General features: G+C 43.0%; 1 protein-coding gene across 15 annotated transcripts in view; it reads left to right on the top strand.

Moving 5' to 3' along the window:
- PPFIBP1 (PPFIA binding protein 1) overlaps nt 1–18,569 on the top strand; it is a 181,114-nt gene that overhangs the window by 92,161 nt on the left and 70,384 nt on the right. For all 15 annotated transcript variants that reach the window (XM_061582182.1, XM_061582181.1, XM_061582180.1 and 12 more), the window contains exon 2: nt 17,375–17,472. In XM_061582182.1, the coding sequence (XP_061438166.1) occupies nt 17,409–17,472 (64 nt within the window). In that variant the 5' untranslated portion in view covers nt 17,375–17,408. The remainder of the gene's footprint in view (nt 1–17,374; nt 17,473–18,569) is intronic.

Raw genomic sequence — 18,569 nt, 5'->3', positions numbered from 1 at the left:
CCGGGCTATCGACACGATCGCTCCCGCGTGCCCTCTTCGATGCAGAGCTCATACAGCTCCGTGGTATACCCCGGAGCTGAGAGTGATGAAGCAAGAGAGAAGGAGGCTGGAGTGCAGATGGAGTGGCATGTGAACTCTCCCTCACCCTTGAGTAGTCTCTTGTCTCTTACTGTGTTGTGATGAAGTATTGACTAATATGAGGGGAATGTTTTGCCAGACTCCATACCTGGCTGTTCCTGCCCACTCTCTGATCTGTCTGTCATAAAAAAAATAACCACTCTTGAGGAGATTACATTTTCTTCTATTTGTTGGGTGTGTGCATGGAACTCCTGGATGTAAGCCTGTATAGGAGTACTTTCTCTCTCACCAGGCATCCTGTCCAGATGGCGACTGGTCTAGAGTGCCTCCACCTTGTGCTGGGCCAAGGAGACAGACTGGGAATCCTGTTGGTGTACCACCCACCTTGCTGCCCAACAGCTTCCCTAGCTGAGCTGACAGATATAGTCTCGGAGGTGTTGTTGAGGTCCCCCAAACTTGTAGTGTTGGGGGATATCAACATTCATGCCGAGACTGTCTTATCTGGGGCGGCTCAGGACTTCATGGCCTCCATGACAACCATGGGGCTGTCTCAATTTGTAACTGGCCCAACGCATGTGTCGGGTCACACTCTTGATTTGATCTTCGCCACTGGTCATGGAGATGGTGATCTGAAGGTGGGGTGTTTTTCATCTACTCCATTGTCATGGACAGATCACCGCCTGCTGAGTTTTAGACTTACGATGACTCTTTCCCTCTGCAAGGTGGGGGACCTATTAAGTTGGTCCGCTCCCGGAGGCTTATGGATCCTATTGGTTTTCAGAGGGCTCTGGGAGTTTTTCCAGCTGATAGTACTGGCGCTCCTGTCGAGGCCTTGGTCGAACTGTGGAATATGGAGATGGCCCGGGCTATTGACACGATCGCTCCCGCGCGCCCTCTTCGATGCAGAGCTCATACAGCTCCGGGGTATACCCCGGAGCTGAGAGTGATGAAGCAAGAGAGAAGGAGGCTGGAGTGCAGATGGAGACGAACTCCAGACGGATGCAATTATGCTTTGGTAAGTGCCTCCACTAAGTCGTATATAAAAGCGGTAAGGGCGGCGAAGAAGTCCCACTTCACTGCCTCTATCAGGACATCTCTCTGCCGCCCTGCAGAGCTTTTTAGGGTTGTACGAGGACTCTTACATTCTGGTCCTCGAGATACCATTGAAACATCCAAAGCTCGCTGTAACGACATCGCAGGGCACTTCCAAAATAAAATCACATGCATCTGTAGGGACCTAGACTCTGATGTTATGACAGATGAATCCACTGAAGTGTCCAGAACACAGTCTTGTCTTTCATTATTGGATGAGTTTCAGTTGGTGTAGCTTGAGGAAGTGGACAAGGTGCTTGGAATGGTGCGGGCGACCACGTCTGCTCTAGATCCTTGTCCATCTTGGCTGGTGAAGGCTAGCAGGACTAGTACCACCGGCTGGGCCAAGGAAGTGATAAATGCCTCCTTGAGTGAGGGAGTAGTCCCTAGTAGCCTCAAGGAGGCAGTAGTGAGACCTCTTCTAAAGAAACCTTCCTTAGACCCAGATAACTTGAACAATTATAGACCGGTGGCGAATGTCCCCTTTTTGGGCAAGGTTCTGGAGCGGGTGGTCGCCGGTCAGCTCCAGGTGCTCTTGGATGAGACCGATTATCTGGATCCGTTTCAATCCGGTTTTAGGCCTGGTTTTGGCACTGAAACAGCCTTGGTCGCCCTGTATGATGACCTCTGTCGGGAGAGGGACAGAGGGAGTGTGACTCTGTTGATTCTCCTTGATCTCTCAGTGGCGTTTGATACCATCGACCATGGTATCCTTCTGGGGAGACTTGCGGAGTTGGGAGTTGGAGGCACTGCCTGGCAGTGGTTCTGCTCCTACTTGGCAGATCGTCGCCGGAAGGTAGTACTTGGGGAACATTGCTCGACACCTTGGACTCTCCATTGTGGAGTCCCTCAGGGGTCAGTTTTGTCCCCCATGCTTTTTAACATCTACATGCAGCCTCTGGGTGCCGTCATCAGGAGTTTTGGAGTGCGTTGCCACCAGTACGCTGATGACACGCAGCTCTATTTCTCCTTTTCATTTTCTACAGGTGAGTCTGTGGATGTGCTGAATCACTGCGTGACCGCGATAATGGACTGGATGAGAGCTAATAAACTGAGACTCAATCCAGACAAGACTGAGACACTGTTGGTGAATGCCTTCCCTGCCCAGATGGTGGATGTTTACCCTGTTCTAGATGGGGTTACACTCCCCTTGAAGGAACAGGTTCGTAGTCTCGGGGTTCTTTTCGATCTTTCCTTGTCTCTTGAGGCGCAAGTGGCCTCGGTGGCAAGGAATGCGTTCTACCACCTTCGGTTGGTAGCCCAGCTACGCCCTATCTGGACAGGGATGACCTCGCCTCAGTTGTTCATGCTCTGGTAACTTCTAGGTTGGATTACTGTAATGCACTCTACGTAGGGCTGCCCTTGAAGACAGTTTGGAAGCTTCAGCTAGTGCAAAACGCAGCAGCCAGACTGCTGACGAGGACCAGCCGGTCAGCGCATATAACACCTGTTCTGGCCCGTTTGCACTGGCTACCCATTTGTTTCTGAGCCAGATTCAAGGTGCTGGTTTTGACCTATAAAGCCTTACACAGCGTGGGACCGCAGTATCTTGTGGAACGCCTCTCCCGCTATGAACCTACCCGGTCACTTCGCTCAGCATCTAAGGCCCTCCTCCGGGTACCAACCCATCGGGAAGCCCGGAGGACAGTTACTCGATCTAGGGCCTTTTCTGTAGTGGCCCCCGAACTGTGGAACAGCCTCCCTGAAGAAGTACGCCTGGCGCCGACGCTTCTATCTTTTCAGCGCCAGGTTAAGACCTGGCTATGCTCCCAGGCATTTTAAGCCTTTAATGTTATAACTTTAAATCTTTTATTTTTTTGTTTGCTGCTTATGTTTACTGTTGGTAGTTGATTTTATTGTGATATTCTGTATTTTAACCTTTTTGTACACCGCCCAGAGAGCCACTTGCTATGGGCGGTTTATAAATGAAACAAATAAATAAATAAATAAAATTAAGTATGCTGTAATGCTGTTTTATTGTGCTGCTTTGCTCTAGATAAAAGCTGGTAGATTGTTTGGAAGAGGTCAGTACTTTCCAAACTCTGCACCTCCAAAAGATGTGCTAGTGTGAAAAATAAATGAATTAAATGATGAAAGGCTCCTGTGAGCACTCAAAAGGAGTCTGGGTGTTGTGTCTCTGCATGACATACTGCTTTGCCTGTACCTACTTCCAGTTAGTTTAAATAACATCCCAGAAGAATATAAAGATCAAATAAGGAAGAGGTTTAAAGCTTTAAACTTAGTTGACAGAGAACCAGAAGAACTATGGAATGAAGTCAGAGACGTTATCAAGGAAGAAGGCAAAAAGACAATACCTCTAGTTAAAAAGAGAGAAAGACCTCAATGGATGACTGAAGAAACTCTTAAAATGGTTAAAGAGAGAAGGAAAGCAAAAGCAAAAAGATAGAAACACAGTCAGAATCCTAAATGCAACAATACAGCGACTAGTACATAGGGGCAAAGAGAACTATTACAATAGTTACTGTATAGAAATAGAAGAGGACAACAAAAAGGGTAGAACAAAAGCCCTGTTCCAAAAGATTAGAGAAATGAAAGGCAAATTTAAACCAAGAGTAGGCATGTTGAATAATCAACAGAGTAACACACTGACCGAGATGAAATAAAAGGAAGATGGAAGCAATACACTGAAGAACTAAGAGATGACAGGATGACAGAATCATTCATGGAGGAAGCGTATGATGAAGAACCAGAAATTTTAGAATGTGAGGTGAAAGCTGCTCTTAAAATACTTGGAAGAAACAAATCACCAGGAATAGATGGCATACCAATAGAGTTGCTACAAGCTACTGAGACTGAATCTGTCCAAAGTTTGACAAAAATCTGTCAAGAAATATGGAAAACTAAGCAATGGCCCACAGACTGGAAGCGTTCCATATACATCTCAATTCCAAAGAAAGGGGTTCCCAGGGAATGCAGTAATTATTGAACGATTGCCTTAATATCCCATGCAAATAAGGTAATGCTGAAGATTCTACAACAAAGGCTGTTACCATATATGGAGAGAGAAATGCCAGACATCCAAGCTGGATTTAGAAAGGGAAGAGGCACCAGAGATCATATCGCAAACATACGTTGGAAAATGGAACGGACCAAGGAATTTCAGAAGAAAATCACCCTGTGCTTTATAGATTATAGCAAAGCCTTTGACTGTGTAGATCATGAAAAACTATAGAATGCTTTAAAAGAAATATGGGTGCCACAGCATCTGATTGTCCTGCTGTGCAACCTATACTCTGGACAAGAGGCTACTGTAAGGACAGAATATGGAGAAACCGATTAGTTCCCCATAGGAAAGGGTGTGAGACATGGGTGTATTTTATCACCCTATTTATTTAATCTATACGCAGAACATATCATATGGAAAGCAGGATTGGACCAAGAAGAAGGAGGTGTGAAAACTGGAGGGAGAAATATCAATAAGTTAAGATATGCAGACGATACCATACTCTTAGCAGAAACCAGTAATGATTTGAAACGAATGCTGATGAAAGTTAAAGAGGAAAGCACAAAAGCAGGACTACAGCTGAACGTCAAAAAGACTAAAGTAATGACAACAGAAGATTTATATAACTTTACAGTTGACAATGAGGACATTGAACTTGTCAAGCATTATCAATACCTCGGTACAGTCATTAACCAAAATGGAGACAATAGTCAAGAAACCAGAAGAAGGCTAGGACTGGGGAGGGCAGCTGTGAGAGAACTAGAACAGGTCCTCAAATGCAAAGATGTGTCACTGAACACTAAAGTCAGGATCATTCAGACCATGGTATTCCTGATCTCTCTGTATGGATGTGAAAGTTGGACGGTGAATAAAGCGGGTAAGAGAAAAATCAACTCATTTGAAATGTGGTGCTGGAGGAGAGCTTTGCGCATATCATGGACTATGAAAAAGACAAATAATTGGGTGTTAGAACAAATTAAACCAGAACTATCACTAGAAGCTAAAATGATGAAACTGAAGTTTTCATACATTGGACACATAATGAGAAGACCTGATTCATTAGAAAAGATAATAATGTTGGGAGAAACAGAAGGGAGTAGAAAAAGAGGAAGGCCAAACAAGAGATGGATTGATTCCATAAAGGAAGCCACAGACATGAACTTACAAGATCTGGTGGTTCATGACAGATGCTCTTGGAGGTCGCTGATTCATAGGGTCGCCATAAGTCGTAGTCGACTTGGAGGCACATAACAACAACTTCCAGTTAGACTCTGTGTAGCCAGTAGTTCTGCCATGTCTCTGCACTGGGTTTTTGACAAAATCATTCAGTAGCTTCCAATAGCAACAGAATTATCAGTACTCTGAGGAGGCTGCCCCTTGCATCTCAGCATGAGTCTCTGTTTTGGCTTTCCTCCATCCAGTAAGAAGATATAACTAAAACATTACTCATGCCAAAACAAAGGAAGAAGACTCTTCCAAGGGTCAGTAGTTCTTTGGCCACTATTACAGTTGAAGGACAGCATGTAAATTCTTTAAATTTTGAGAAAGTGTGCCTCAATTATCAGAAGTTTACTGGAACCTGAAATAGATGATAGTACTTATATAGATGATAGTACTTACTGCTTATATTTCCCATTAGGTGGGAGGGATTGCAAACCAAACCAAAACCAGTTTAACTTCTCATTGGGGATGGGAGTATATTACCAATGTGCTGTAGAAAGTTTTGGCCCTATATTTCCTTCTGAGCTCTATTCAAGGAATTAGTGGTGGCCTATACAGACCTAAATGGTTTGGGCCCTGTATGCTTAAGGGGCCACTTTCATTCCTTTCTCCCACCACAATCTTGTAATGTTGATTAGGAACAGTACCATCTATGTGTCATGTCAGGACCACAGTGGCTGCATTCAGACAGCAATTTATTCTGGTTTCCCAGCATTTCATTACCTGATAATATCCACATTTTATTTGCTTTTTCACCTCATGTAAAAGCCACTTCTGGAAATCTAGCAGAATATAGTGGAAGTTTAATTCTCATTTTCATGCTATTTGCTTCCAGAAAAAAACTGCTTACAACCTTATTAATCCAGAAAATTGTGGGAGTGAAATGACAAATTTGGAGCGGTATACTGCCACACAGTTCTTTCCCACTATTTTCATGGGGGAATCATGAGGGAACAGAAGTGTGCATGTGCAGAAAGTGTGGGGGACTAGTGCCATGCCCAGTGACGTTCATTGATACGTCACACCATGCCCACTGGTGTGAATGAAATTTAGTGCGACATGGTGGTATATTGGTAAAAAAAGCCATAGTGCTATAAGGCAACAGGGACTGCAGTGTGAAAGGAATTTTAGAAATTGGTACAGAAGCACTATCATTAAAATCAGTAAAGCTAACTCAATAAATCCCATGTCTGAATGCAGCCCGTGGCACATAGAATTCTTGTCAAGGGGTCGCCTCCAACTCTGTACTTCTCTCTCCCTGTAGTCTTGCCTGAGAGTCTTCTGGAAGTGATACAAGGCTTTCTGCTGGTGGCCGGTTGGTCAAGGAGAGGTTGGAATAATTAAAATATTGTTACCTGCTCTGAACCTTTGCAGTGGGATAACTATCCAACTCCGCTGGTTGACTGCTTTTTAATTGGGAAATGAACCTGTGCTACCCAAAAATAAGGTAGTAGTTTCTACATACTTGGGGAATTCCCTAGATATTCTCCAAGTGCATATACTAGTAAATTAAAAGAAAATGATTTTTTTAAAAAAATGCTGAAAATAGTCTGTGAGAATCCTGGAGTTAACAGAACGTTAGTGTGACGGTTGTAGAATGGGGAAAAGAGAAAACTGGAAATGGCAGGGAGAAAATTGTCCTGCTCAGGTCCCTAACAATATGTAGTAAATATCTGGGGGCAGGAGCTGAATAGGGAAAGACTAGAGCTAGGGTTCTAGGTACTGTGAAAGCCTACATGTGTAGCCTTTCCCTGTTTGGATGTCCATACACACTGTATGAACATGGGTTGTGTGTGAGAGAGCTGTGTGACATTAGAGACAGCCCCACTACCCCTTATATACATGGAACACCTTTCTACACATGGAGCCCTTTTTCTGTGGAAATGCCTGGAGGGGGCTTATCTGAATGTGGGATCTTCCCCAGTTGCTGCTGTGAAGCGAATGGGAGAAGGCTGAGAGAGCAAGCAACAGAAAAATATGAACCAAGGCCCACGGTCTCAGAGTCTATCTCCAGTGAAGACTCTGGGAGCAGGGCTTTTCAAATAGGTACATGGACAGTGTGCATAACAAGGGTGCCTCATCTGTGGCCCTCTAGAAGGTACTGGGTGGCAACAACAACTAGTAGCCCCAGCCAAGCATGGCCAGTGGTCAGGGGTGGTGGGAATTATAGTCACAATATCCCCAATGGGGGGCATGTTAGCCCTCCTGTTACAGAGAATTGGACCAGAATATGGCATAACGAGGTTAAAACCTTTGCTTATCCATGGACTGTATTGGGTAGTTTTGGTTAGATTTGCCTGTCTGTAAAGGAGAGAACAAGGTGAGCTGTCTTACAGGCTTATTTATGGTGAGGATAGATGTGATGAATTGTAAATCACTTCGATGGGGAAGGGAGTATAAGGCACTGTTTCTGCTGATGCAGCTGGAGTGGATCTATTGGATCAGGCTACCTATACCTAGGCTGTAGATGACACTTAAAGCTTCGATGGATAGCTTCAATTAGCTTTTATGTGTGAGCAGGTTTGAAGAAGGGTTGACCCTCATTAAGGAAATGAAAGCTAGGATGTGCTAGATATTTCTCCCTGCTTGAACCTGCTGCTTTAGCCTTATGCTGTATCTGTAATGTTCTGTCACCAAGGCTCATATATGCTAGGCTTAATCCTTCATCATTTATCTTAGCTGTATACGTTTTCAGTGCACTGCACAAGGAAGTATAGAAATTCATGCATCCCATTCTTGCTTCCTAAAAAATTGGGGATGCCAATATTCTGTACCTGAAACATTTTACAGGGGAAGGGAGGAGTGGCGCAGTCTCCTACCCCTCCCCCACCAAGTATTTCAGACCCTAGAACCGTAATTAATTCTCAGAAGTATCTACATCTCTGGCTAACTCAAGATTCCACAGATTGGTGACTGTTTTAAACAATTAAAGGGGTATTTTGTACTAGATAAGCATTCTGAAGACACAAACCACATTAAAAACCAAAAAGATGCAACTGTTTGTATTAAGCTGCTATTAACGAGGTTTAAACCAGATAGAATCATCACAGCAAAAACAGCAAAAACAAACATATTGTGTGTTATTTTGATTATAGATGACTAGTCCATTTGAACAGAATCTGAGTCTTGGTCTGAGTTTTGGTACAACACTGAAATCCCATATACCCTACATATAGTTCTGTATACTGAAAATTCAAATTGTACCCTGGTTTTAAAATCCAAATTCTATGATGAAGAAACCCAAAATTGTACCCAAATTTACTGCAAAAGTTGTGCTCAGCCCAATTAGTGTGTGCACATGTGCATTATAGAATGAAAACGGATATTTTGTCTAGAAAGGAAAAGAAAGCAGATCCTATTTGGAATAGGGTTGGAGAGCAGCTCAAGATGCAACATTGCATTCCCTGACCACAGGAAACTGCAAGTCAATTACTCTTGTTTCTGAGTTTTCATCAGGTGCTGCATGTACATTCTCAAACGATACCCTTCATGAGGGCTAGAAACTTCCATTTTTAATAAAACAAAACGAAAGCCAAGATTCTAAGATGCATTCTACCCTGGTATGGGGCCTACACAGGGAGGTGTATAGCATTTCTGACTGGCTTTACTTTTGCTTTGCTTTATACTATCAGGCTTTCCACTAGGTTGTTCACTTGAAGTAGAAACTGTAAATTGAAGCTCTCCCATAATCAAGATCTGAAAAGCACATCAGAGAAATGTTAGCCACTGGCGAGTTCCAATTTACTTGTTTTTAAAATGATGCACACATTTGCATGCAGCATGTAGTTAATAGCCCCTGACACCATGTTGAGGTTCTTACACAAATGTACAGTTGTGTGATGAGTCCCTTTGCCTTTAGATGTTTAGCTGTTTCTTTTCCTGCTTCCCCCTTATTCAGTTCTGTTCCCAGACCAACTTGTGACTTGTTCATATAATATGGGGCAGGAAAAGCTTCAGTGTCACTAAAATGTGTGATCCTAACTGTGCCTGGCTGTTCTTAGCCTTATCAGCCAGTTGCTTTGGTAAATGATAGAGGGTCGTGACAAGAACTTTTCATTTCTTTATTTATAAAAAGTATTTCTGAATCACCTTTCTGCCTGTAAGGGCTTCCAAGGTGATATGCGCTGTGTTCTTTTATTTTGTATTATGATGTTTGTTTTTGTTGTACGCTCTCCTGAAATTCAAAATGGATTTCAGTGCTGTCTTGATAAATAAGCGCCTTAACAAATAAAATAAGTACAAATAAATAAGTACCATAAAATGAAAAATAATAAAAACACCACTTACAGAACAAAACAGACCCATTCTTAAAACTAAGCTAGAGAGTAGAATTAAAACTCGTCAAAAGCTAGGTGAAACAAAGAGCTTTTACAGCCTACCTAGAGGTAGGTAAATTTTCAGCCAACGATACCCCTAGGGAGTGAGCCTCTGCAGAGGCACAGGACCAGATTTGATGGTCTACTCCCAAAGGCTGGTGAACCCAGAAGGTTGCCTGAGATCTTTGGGAGGTTTCCTGAAGGTTTAACCTGTGGTCCTTCCTAGGTTCTGGACTCTACATGGAACAAGGAGGTGATCTGGGCGACTGATACGATCATTCCCAAATGACCTCCAACCTAGTCGTCAGGCTCCTCCCTAGTATTCAGAGGATCTGAAGGGGATGAATTGGCAAGGTAGACATCTAAAGCATAAATGGCACAAGTCTCTAACAGATATGACTAAACACAGATGAGAAGCCATTTGCAGTCTCGTTTTGAAGCAGTAATGGTGGTGAAGAAATCCTACTCCTGTGTCACTATTGTGTCTGCTCAGTGCTGTTCAGTGGAGCTCTTTCATATGGTGAGTGGTCTCCCTAGGCACAGACCCAGGGACGTAAGCCCTAGAACCCTGAAAGGCCTGCTGTGAGGGCTGCTTCAGCATCAGCTGAAAAAGAGAGAGACCATAATCAGCATAGTGATGAGACCCAATCCCCAAACTCTGGATGACTTCCCCCAGTGGCTTTGTGTAAACGTTAAAAAAATATTGTGGACAAAATGGAGCCCCGAGGAATTGGAGAGCTGAACAGTAGTCCTTCAACATCACCTTCTGGGAGCATTCCACCAGATAGGATCAGAATCACCACAAACTGTGTTCTCCCATCCCATAGTAGCCAAATGTCCCAGAAAATGCCATAGCTGATGATATTGAATGCTGTGAGAGATGCAGCAGAACCAGTAAAGGCACCGTACCCCAGACCAGTTGTTGCTGCAGCTCATTCATCAAGGCATCCAATGCTGCTTCTATCCTGGAAATGTGCCTGAACCCAGACCTTTTATGTTTGTCATAATAGTATTCACTAATAGGCAAAAAAACCTTGTGGTTTAAGAACAAACCTATAGCCAACAGAAATTTCTATCAAACTTTAAAAAGCAGGGAAATTAGGCAGCTATAGTGAATGCACCAGGGGAGCAGGAGACCTGACCTCCTCTCTGAGATATTGTACTGCCCTACAAATTTGTCAAAATGCAAACACAGTTTGGGTTGGTCTTTCACAGTCCAATCCACTTCTTGTGTAGCTTGGAAGAATTTGGTAGCATGTGCCTCTGAGCATCCCCAGATGAGGGTCTGACTATTAAACTACCCTGGCTGCTGGAGCTCTGTCAGGGGAATAGGAGTCTCCTAACAACTCCCAGCACCCTTCACAAACTATACTTCCCAGAATTATTTGCGAGAAGCCATGACTGTTTAAAGTGGAATAAATGTCTGGTGTGGGTGAGGCCACTTTATTAGCCAAGCCAAACAGCTGTTAATCTGGTTTTTAGAACACTGACAGTTGGTTCTTACCGAGCATACCTGCACTATCATTAAATTTCTTTAATTAAAAATCAGCCACACATTTTTTTAACTTTTAAACTGCAGAAGATGAAGATTGTAGTATGGGTCAAGGTCAGTAATAGGATTACATGTACTCTGTGAATGTGGCTGATTTTTAATTAGTTTCAATAAATTATGAGACCACTAATAGAAAAAACCCCAACAGGGGTCTGGATTTTTTTTCTCTTGTTTTATACTTTCAACTCTGGATTCTCTCTGAGTGTTTTGTGTATCGCCATGAAAACTTAGAGGATTGTTAAACAAGTGTTTCTGAGTTCAGGTCTATGAGTCTTGTAAGGTTTTGTTTTAAAATGAGTTTATGAGAAGAAGCAGAATGGCATGGGGGTATTTTCAATTTAACATTGCGGAATGTGAAAAATCCATGCTGGCTATATTATACAGCCATTCTAGTGGCTGTATAATTCCTTCACGTTTACACTGATACATGAGAGCTTGGCATGCTTTTTTTAAAAAAAAAAGAACTGGGAGATAATATAAAGGTTTCCCACCATAGGATTCACATATTAAGGAAGCCATGGTATGGTTTATATAAATTGTTTCCCTTATATGCTTTGACGTTTGAACAGCTGTTAGTCAAGTTTTTAAATCTGTGGTCCCAAGTTCATCATCATCATATGGAAATAACTCCTAATTCCTTCACTGAGCTTTTGATTGGATCACTAGCCTTGCTCTCAACTACAATAGAGATAACAGTAAAAAAATTCTGCCTACTAGAGCTGTGCTTAAAGGCATTGCTATATGCAAGGATCTTGGAGGGAAGTAGTATAAATACCAAGACAAGTTTATAAGAATGTTCCTAGGAACATCACAGTATTACAGTGATTCAGTGTAATAATATACTAACTACTAGGATGATTCTACATTGTTCTGGTACCAAAATAGCAAGGATGTAATTTAAAAAAAAAATCCAACGACTTGATATATATATTTCCTTCTCTTAATTAGACTTGAGTTCACATACCTCTTTTTCAGGTAAAACCAGAATAGTCAAAGTAGATGTTAAAGCGGGGATTGGCAACCTTTCTGTGCCAATAGGCATATTTAGAAGGTTGAGAGAGTTCTGTGGGCATTACCCCATCTGGTTGGTTCTGTCACCCCTCCTCTTGGTCATCCCCCAACCTGAGCACACACACACACCTTACTTTTCTGAGTATTTTCTGAGTCGGATTCAGTAGAATTAAAATGGATTGTTTTGAATTGTCGTGATTATACCCGCCCCCCAAAAACCATCAAGTTAAAGTTTACAGTGGTAGACCGCACAGTAAAAATCACAGGCCCAGTGTCTGCCAGCACCACAAAAACATTGAGCTAAAGCAGGAGTTCCCAAACTTGGCTCCCCATAGACTATGTTAAAATTTCTGAGGGTCTTGGCAGACCACTTAATGATTTTTCTTCCTGTTGTAGCAATTATAATGCACTGTGCCCAGATACTGTATGAATTTTAATGAATTGTATTTTTATTGCTTCTTTTATTGCTTGTAATACATTAGCATACAATATCATTTGCACTCCATAGAATTCAAATTGTAATACAATAAAATGCAACATAAGAAATAAAAGGAGCAGTAAAATACAATTAAAAGTCATTGTGAATATTTAAAGTGAACATGCCATGGAACACCTGAATGAAGTACGTGGACCAGTTTGGGAATCCCTAATCTAAAGCTTGGAGCCTCATGGAACTTTATGATTTTTACGTAGGGTGATAGCAAAAGCACCAACACATCACAGGATACATCCCTTGTAATAAATTATGAGAATCTGTAAGGATGTTGTTGAAACTGTTTGTTGTCTCTGTAAGGGGAATGGTTTGGGTATAACACATAGAGAGGCCTAAAGGGATATCTTTTTATATAACCCCTATGGAATATTATGAGAAGTGAAAACTAGTTTTCCTTCCCTTTTCTCTATTATATTCCCTTCCTTTTCCTCAGTTTAGTTAGTTAGAAGCAGAGTTTAGTTTTGTTGTAAGCCAAGCGTGTCAATTAATAAATATAATCAGAGTTAAAGAAGTCAAGCTTCCAAGAACCATTATTCCTGTTAAGAAGACCTTAGCTGTTGCAACAGATGCATATCTCAGATCCATCTTTTTGTGCCATGGCTGTAATGGAAAGCACCGATCCATGTTTTTATGTTTCTGTCAAGAGACAGATGTGATCTGTGATTTGCTGGTAGTATGGGGGTGGGTGGGAGGAAACCCATGGAACAAACACACAATTTCAAGAGGATTCATTTTCCTGAATCCAGTGGGAGTGTGAGAATGCGTCTTCCTTTTCTCTCCAATGTCTAACTCTCTGCCCCCTTGGCCACTGTTTGTTTCCTTCCTCCAGTCTCCCAGATCGCTTTTCTTTCCTGCTGTCTCTCCTTGCTTTCCCTTTTCCAACTTCCTCCTTCAACTCTATCTACTTTTCAGAAAGAGGGGGGCAGAGGAGGGAAACATCTTTGCCATCTCCCGATGGAGGGGCAGGGAGCTCAGAGGTTTTGTGGGCACCAGGGGAAGTCCTTGGGTGCCACTGCACTCACAGGTGTCACATTGGCAACACCAATGTTAAAGTGTTCAAAGGGAGATTTTAAATACGGAGTTTTGACTATTCTGTCTTAACCTGGAAAAAAGTTAGTTGAAATTCTAAGTTGTCAGTTTGGGGTGGGGGTTTGTTTTACATTTCCAACAACAACTTAGTCTTATAGAAAGATGCCATCTGGACTTACTCAGTGCAGTAGTATTTACAGTTTACTGAACAATGCCTTAGTTCCCTAAAATATAGATAAAGAAGAACCATGGGTCTACTGGAGAAAATGAGAGAGCAGACTTCATAATGCAAATTGCTGTCTAAACTACAAAAATAAATCCTAAATTATTAAAATGGTGCCCCCATCAGGTACCCATTAGGGTTGGGTTATTTTACAGGCACTTGCAAACACAGTCTGTGAAATGGTGTGTCGTTTGTGCAAGTGTTAGCTTGATTTTTCCTCCTCGCCCCTGTGTCTTGGTAACTGAGATGTCTGCTTCTTGCTGAATTTCACAAAGCGTTAGAATAGATTTTTAAAAGTGGTAATGTAAACTGATGGATTAGACAAAGTTCAGCAGCTGCAAATACTATGTAGGGGGAGGTTTAATCCTCATTTAGTTTAATGAATGAATCTCCAACAGACTTGAACTTTAGCAAGGCAGGTCCTGATTGCTGCCACTGGTCCATTAGGCTTCTTTTTGGTTTGAGTGACTTTGCAAGCAATGTGGAGCTGCTGCTTCAGTTAATATTCCTTTGTGTCTTTGTCTGTGCTAGCACTGAAGTAGACAATTGAACATAGCGCCCATTCAGTACCAGATTTTCCACCACTCATCATATGTAGGTGCCTAGAATCAGATGAGGAAGAGAGGAGAGGGATGGGATGGTTTGTGATGCGTTGATGTAGGTAGAGAAAATAAGGATGTACAGAGGGTATGGAGAAAGGATGGATGCTGAAGAGCCGAAATAGATTACACGAGATTGCTTGTGAATCTGTTGCTGGATGTTAGTATGATTTGATTGTTTTATTCTAATAATGGGAGAGCAATTTAAAGTAAACCTTCAAAGCACAAAACAACCCAGATGTACAAACTTGGGCTCGTTTTCCTTCAAATGCTTGTTTGGTATGTGTATATTTGTAGGAGTGCAGTTCTTTATCCCCCCCCCCCCGATCCCAGCCACCTGTGGTTTGAAATGACACAGACCAGCAAAAAGCTGCATCAAAAAAGCTGGTACAAAATGCGGCGGCACGCTTGATTAAGCATAGGCGCCGCTGGGATCATATCACCCCAGTGTTATTAGATCTTCACTGGCTACCAGTTGTTTACCGGGCCCAATTCAAGGTGTTGGTGTTGACCTTTAAAACCCTATATGGTTTCAGCCCAGTATATCTGAAGGAACGCCTCCAGAATCATCGATCATGCCGCCTGACGAGATCAGCCTCGCAAGACCTTCTCTCGGTCCCACCGGTGAGAACAGCTAGGCTGGTACGGACCAGAGAGAGGGCATTCTCTGTTGTGGCCCCCACCCTCTGGAACTCCCTCCCTTTTGATCTCAGACATGCTCCCTCCTTGTCCAGCTTTCGCCGAGCCTTAAAGACCTGGCTATTCAGGCAGGCCTACCAGATTGGGACAGATTAATTTTATGTTATTATGAACTGAAGGATGGTTTTTTAGCTTAAATTTGGTTATGCTGATATTTATATGTATTGTTTTTAATTTTGTTGTACGTCGCCTAGAGTGTCCCTAACCCGGACAGATAGGCGACTGAAAAATAAATTTATTATTATTATTATTATTATTATTATTATTATTATTATTATTATTATCACTTACCTTTCAAATAGTGTGTGCTCATATTGGGGGGGGAGAGCAGAAACAAGGCCCTAACTGATCAGCAAATGGGAGGCTCCAAACTCTTATCACTCATGTCCATCCAACCCAGTATTGCCTACTCTGACTGCCTGATATCTAGTGGGTTGCTGCCAAAGATCTTTTCCATAGTCTGTTACCTGATCCTTTTTAACTGCACATGTCAGGGATTGAACCTAGGGCCTTCTGCATGGAAAACTTGTAGAAATCATTGAACCATGTTGCAACTTGTTTAATAATAATAATAATAATAATAATAATACCTGGCCTTCTTCCAGAGGTTCCAGGGTGGGTTACAACAATTTTAAAACACATAATTAAAACAGTTAAAAACAACCTAAAAATATCACAGAAAATAGGGTGGGTCCTAAAAATATACATCTCAGGTGTCAAAGGTCAGGGTAAAGAGGTGCATCTTCAGCATTTGCCGAAAGTTGTGCAATGAAGTTGGCAGATGTACCTCGGTGAGGAGGGAGTTGCATAGCTTAGGGGCTGCCACAGTGAATGCCCTCTCCCGGGCCATCCCCTAAGCTTCCAAGGGTGGCGGAACTATCAAAAGGGCCCCCTCTGCTGATCTCGGCACCCGAGAGGCTCTGTAGGGAAGGAGGCAGCCTTTCCAAAAATTGCATATTTGGAAAATAGAAATGGAAGAGGTTGGGGTTTGTGCATATGTATATCCCTATCTGGACAGAGATAGCTTAATTTCTGTTTATGCTCTAGTAACCTCTGCATTAGATTACTGCAGTGTGTTATACTTGGGGCTACCTTTGATGACAGTTTGGAAACTGCAGCTGGTGCAGAATTCAATGGCCAGATTCCTGACCAGGGCAAGACAGTCTGGACACATTACGCAAATCCTGGCATGACTGCATTGGCTATCAATTAGTTTCCGGGCCCAATTCAAAGTGATGGGTTTAACCTATAAAGCATTTTGTGATATGTCAGCGCTGAGGTTGTGGCTGGCAAATACATGGTATATTAAATAAAACCTTAAAACGTAACAACCCTTGTAGAGGACACTGGGAGCATCTTTTGCGTACAACTTGTGACCCAGCAATCCAAATGAAGCTAGTCATGTTCTTTGGCTTGCCAGGTGTTTGACAGTTTCTCTAATTTTTCAATCTCACGCAGGCAACACTTGTTGGGCCACCATTTGTGGCTGGTGGGCTGTGTGAGTCTCAAATTGTGCATGTCTATTCAGTTTTATAACTTTTTCCTGGAATGTTTTCTTGAGGCTATGAGCAGAAGACACTGGCTATAATCAAGTCCGTTTTTGTTCTCCATGACAATCCTGTTGTAGCTAGCAAGACACAAGGCACCTGGTTGGCCACTGTGAGAACAGGATGCTGGACTAGATGGGCCACTGGCCTGATCCAGCAGGCTCTTCTTATGTTAACTCCAGAATATGTGGTTTTGAGGGTTTGTTAAGACTACATTTCTCCTGTGAGCTAACTTTACATCTGCCAGCTTTAGAAGGGAACAGATGTTCTCCAGACCAGATGGTCTGTAACTGTGCATGCTGTTGGAAATAGACTTCCTGCAGGAATGCAGTCTCCCTCACCACACAAACACTAGGGTCCCAAGCAATCCAGGCCATGGGATAAAGCAGGCCTGGCTGACATGCAGCTGTGGGTATTGTTGCTAATGCAGGACAATCCTGTTTAGCAAACGCTGAAGTGAAACAAAATTCTTGTTGCAGATTGTTTTGCTTTGTTGTGGCTTCTGAAGTGCTGCAAAGCATATGTAACCTTGTTGCTTCATTATTTTAGGTATTTGCAGTGGCTACCTTGCAGTATCGTGAAAATGATAAGTGATGCAAGTGAGATGCTGGCTGCGGCTTTGGAACAGATGGATGGCATTATTGCAGGTAGAACATTAACCCATGTTTTCTTTTAATGTGGTCAATTGCCCTTTTGTTCCTGGAAGGAATGAGTTCTGGCCTAGGGAAGGCACTGAGTGTGGCAAATGTCTCTGTTTGATCAAACCGAAAGGGCTCTTCTCTTCAGAAATTCATCCAAACCAACCCATCGGCTTGCGTGAAGCTCTCTTCTTAGGCCTCGCCATCTTCTTCTCAAAGCTGTTGGGTGATGTGGCTCTTACTGTTGCAATCTCTTCATTTGAGGCAGGGATTGTTCCCCTCCTCTCAATATAGGGTAAAGCATTTGGTATGTTGGAGGTTTTCAAGAGAAGGGCCAAGAGGGGCAACCTGGAACAAGTTCACATAAAACAGTGAGTAAGGTGGATAAAATTGTGCCTGTACCTACAGCACAGACTGCAGGTGAAGGACTGCATTGTTGAACAGCTGTTTCATAGAGAGAAACATTCCCTACACATAACAAATGAGCATATGAGAAAGAAGACTAGGCTGCATTCTTTCTTTATATGCTAGTTTTTTGTGTACATTTTTTAATTGTCTGAGTACCAGGGCTGGCGCCAAAGGGCGGCCAGGATGGGCCCTGGCTGAGGGCTTCTGCAGCCCAGAGAGGCCCTTGAAAGGCCCTTCCTTAGGGTGTGGGGGTATTGCTCCCTTTCCGTGATTCTCAGCAGGGTCAACTCCCGATCCTGCTGCAGATTTCCATGATGGAGCTCCCAGGCCCCCTCACAGACCATGTGGGCCCGCGGTGCCCACCTGCTCCACCTACCTCTCCTTCCTTTCTGTGAATGCACTTGTGTGCATAGCTGCCATCAACTAAGATGGCAGCAGAGGATTCTCTAAGGGGCTAATGCCCCTACCGCCATCTTGATTGATGGCAGGCATGTGTGCGCATGCAGCTTAGGATTCACAGAAAGAGAGAAGAGGTAGGTGGAGCAGTCCCGTATGGTCTGTAGGTAGGGGCTGGGAGCAAGGGGCCTGGGGCAGGTTGGTGCCAGCCCTGCTGAGTACCATTCTGTTCGTCTACCTGATAGCCTGCATCACCCCCATTCCCTTTCAGTCTGAAGTGGCACAGCCCAAGAACAGTTTGA

The sequence above is a fragment of the Rhineura floridana genome, chromosome 8 (genome assembly GCF_030035675.1).
Source record: "Rhineura floridana isolate rRhiFlo1 chromosome 8, rRhiFlo1.hap2, whole genome shotgun sequence".
NCBI lineage: Eukaryota > Metazoa > Chordata > Lepidosauria > Squamata > Rhineuridae > Rhineura > Rhineura floridana.
This window is presented reverse-complemented; position numbering and strand designations above follow the sequence as displayed.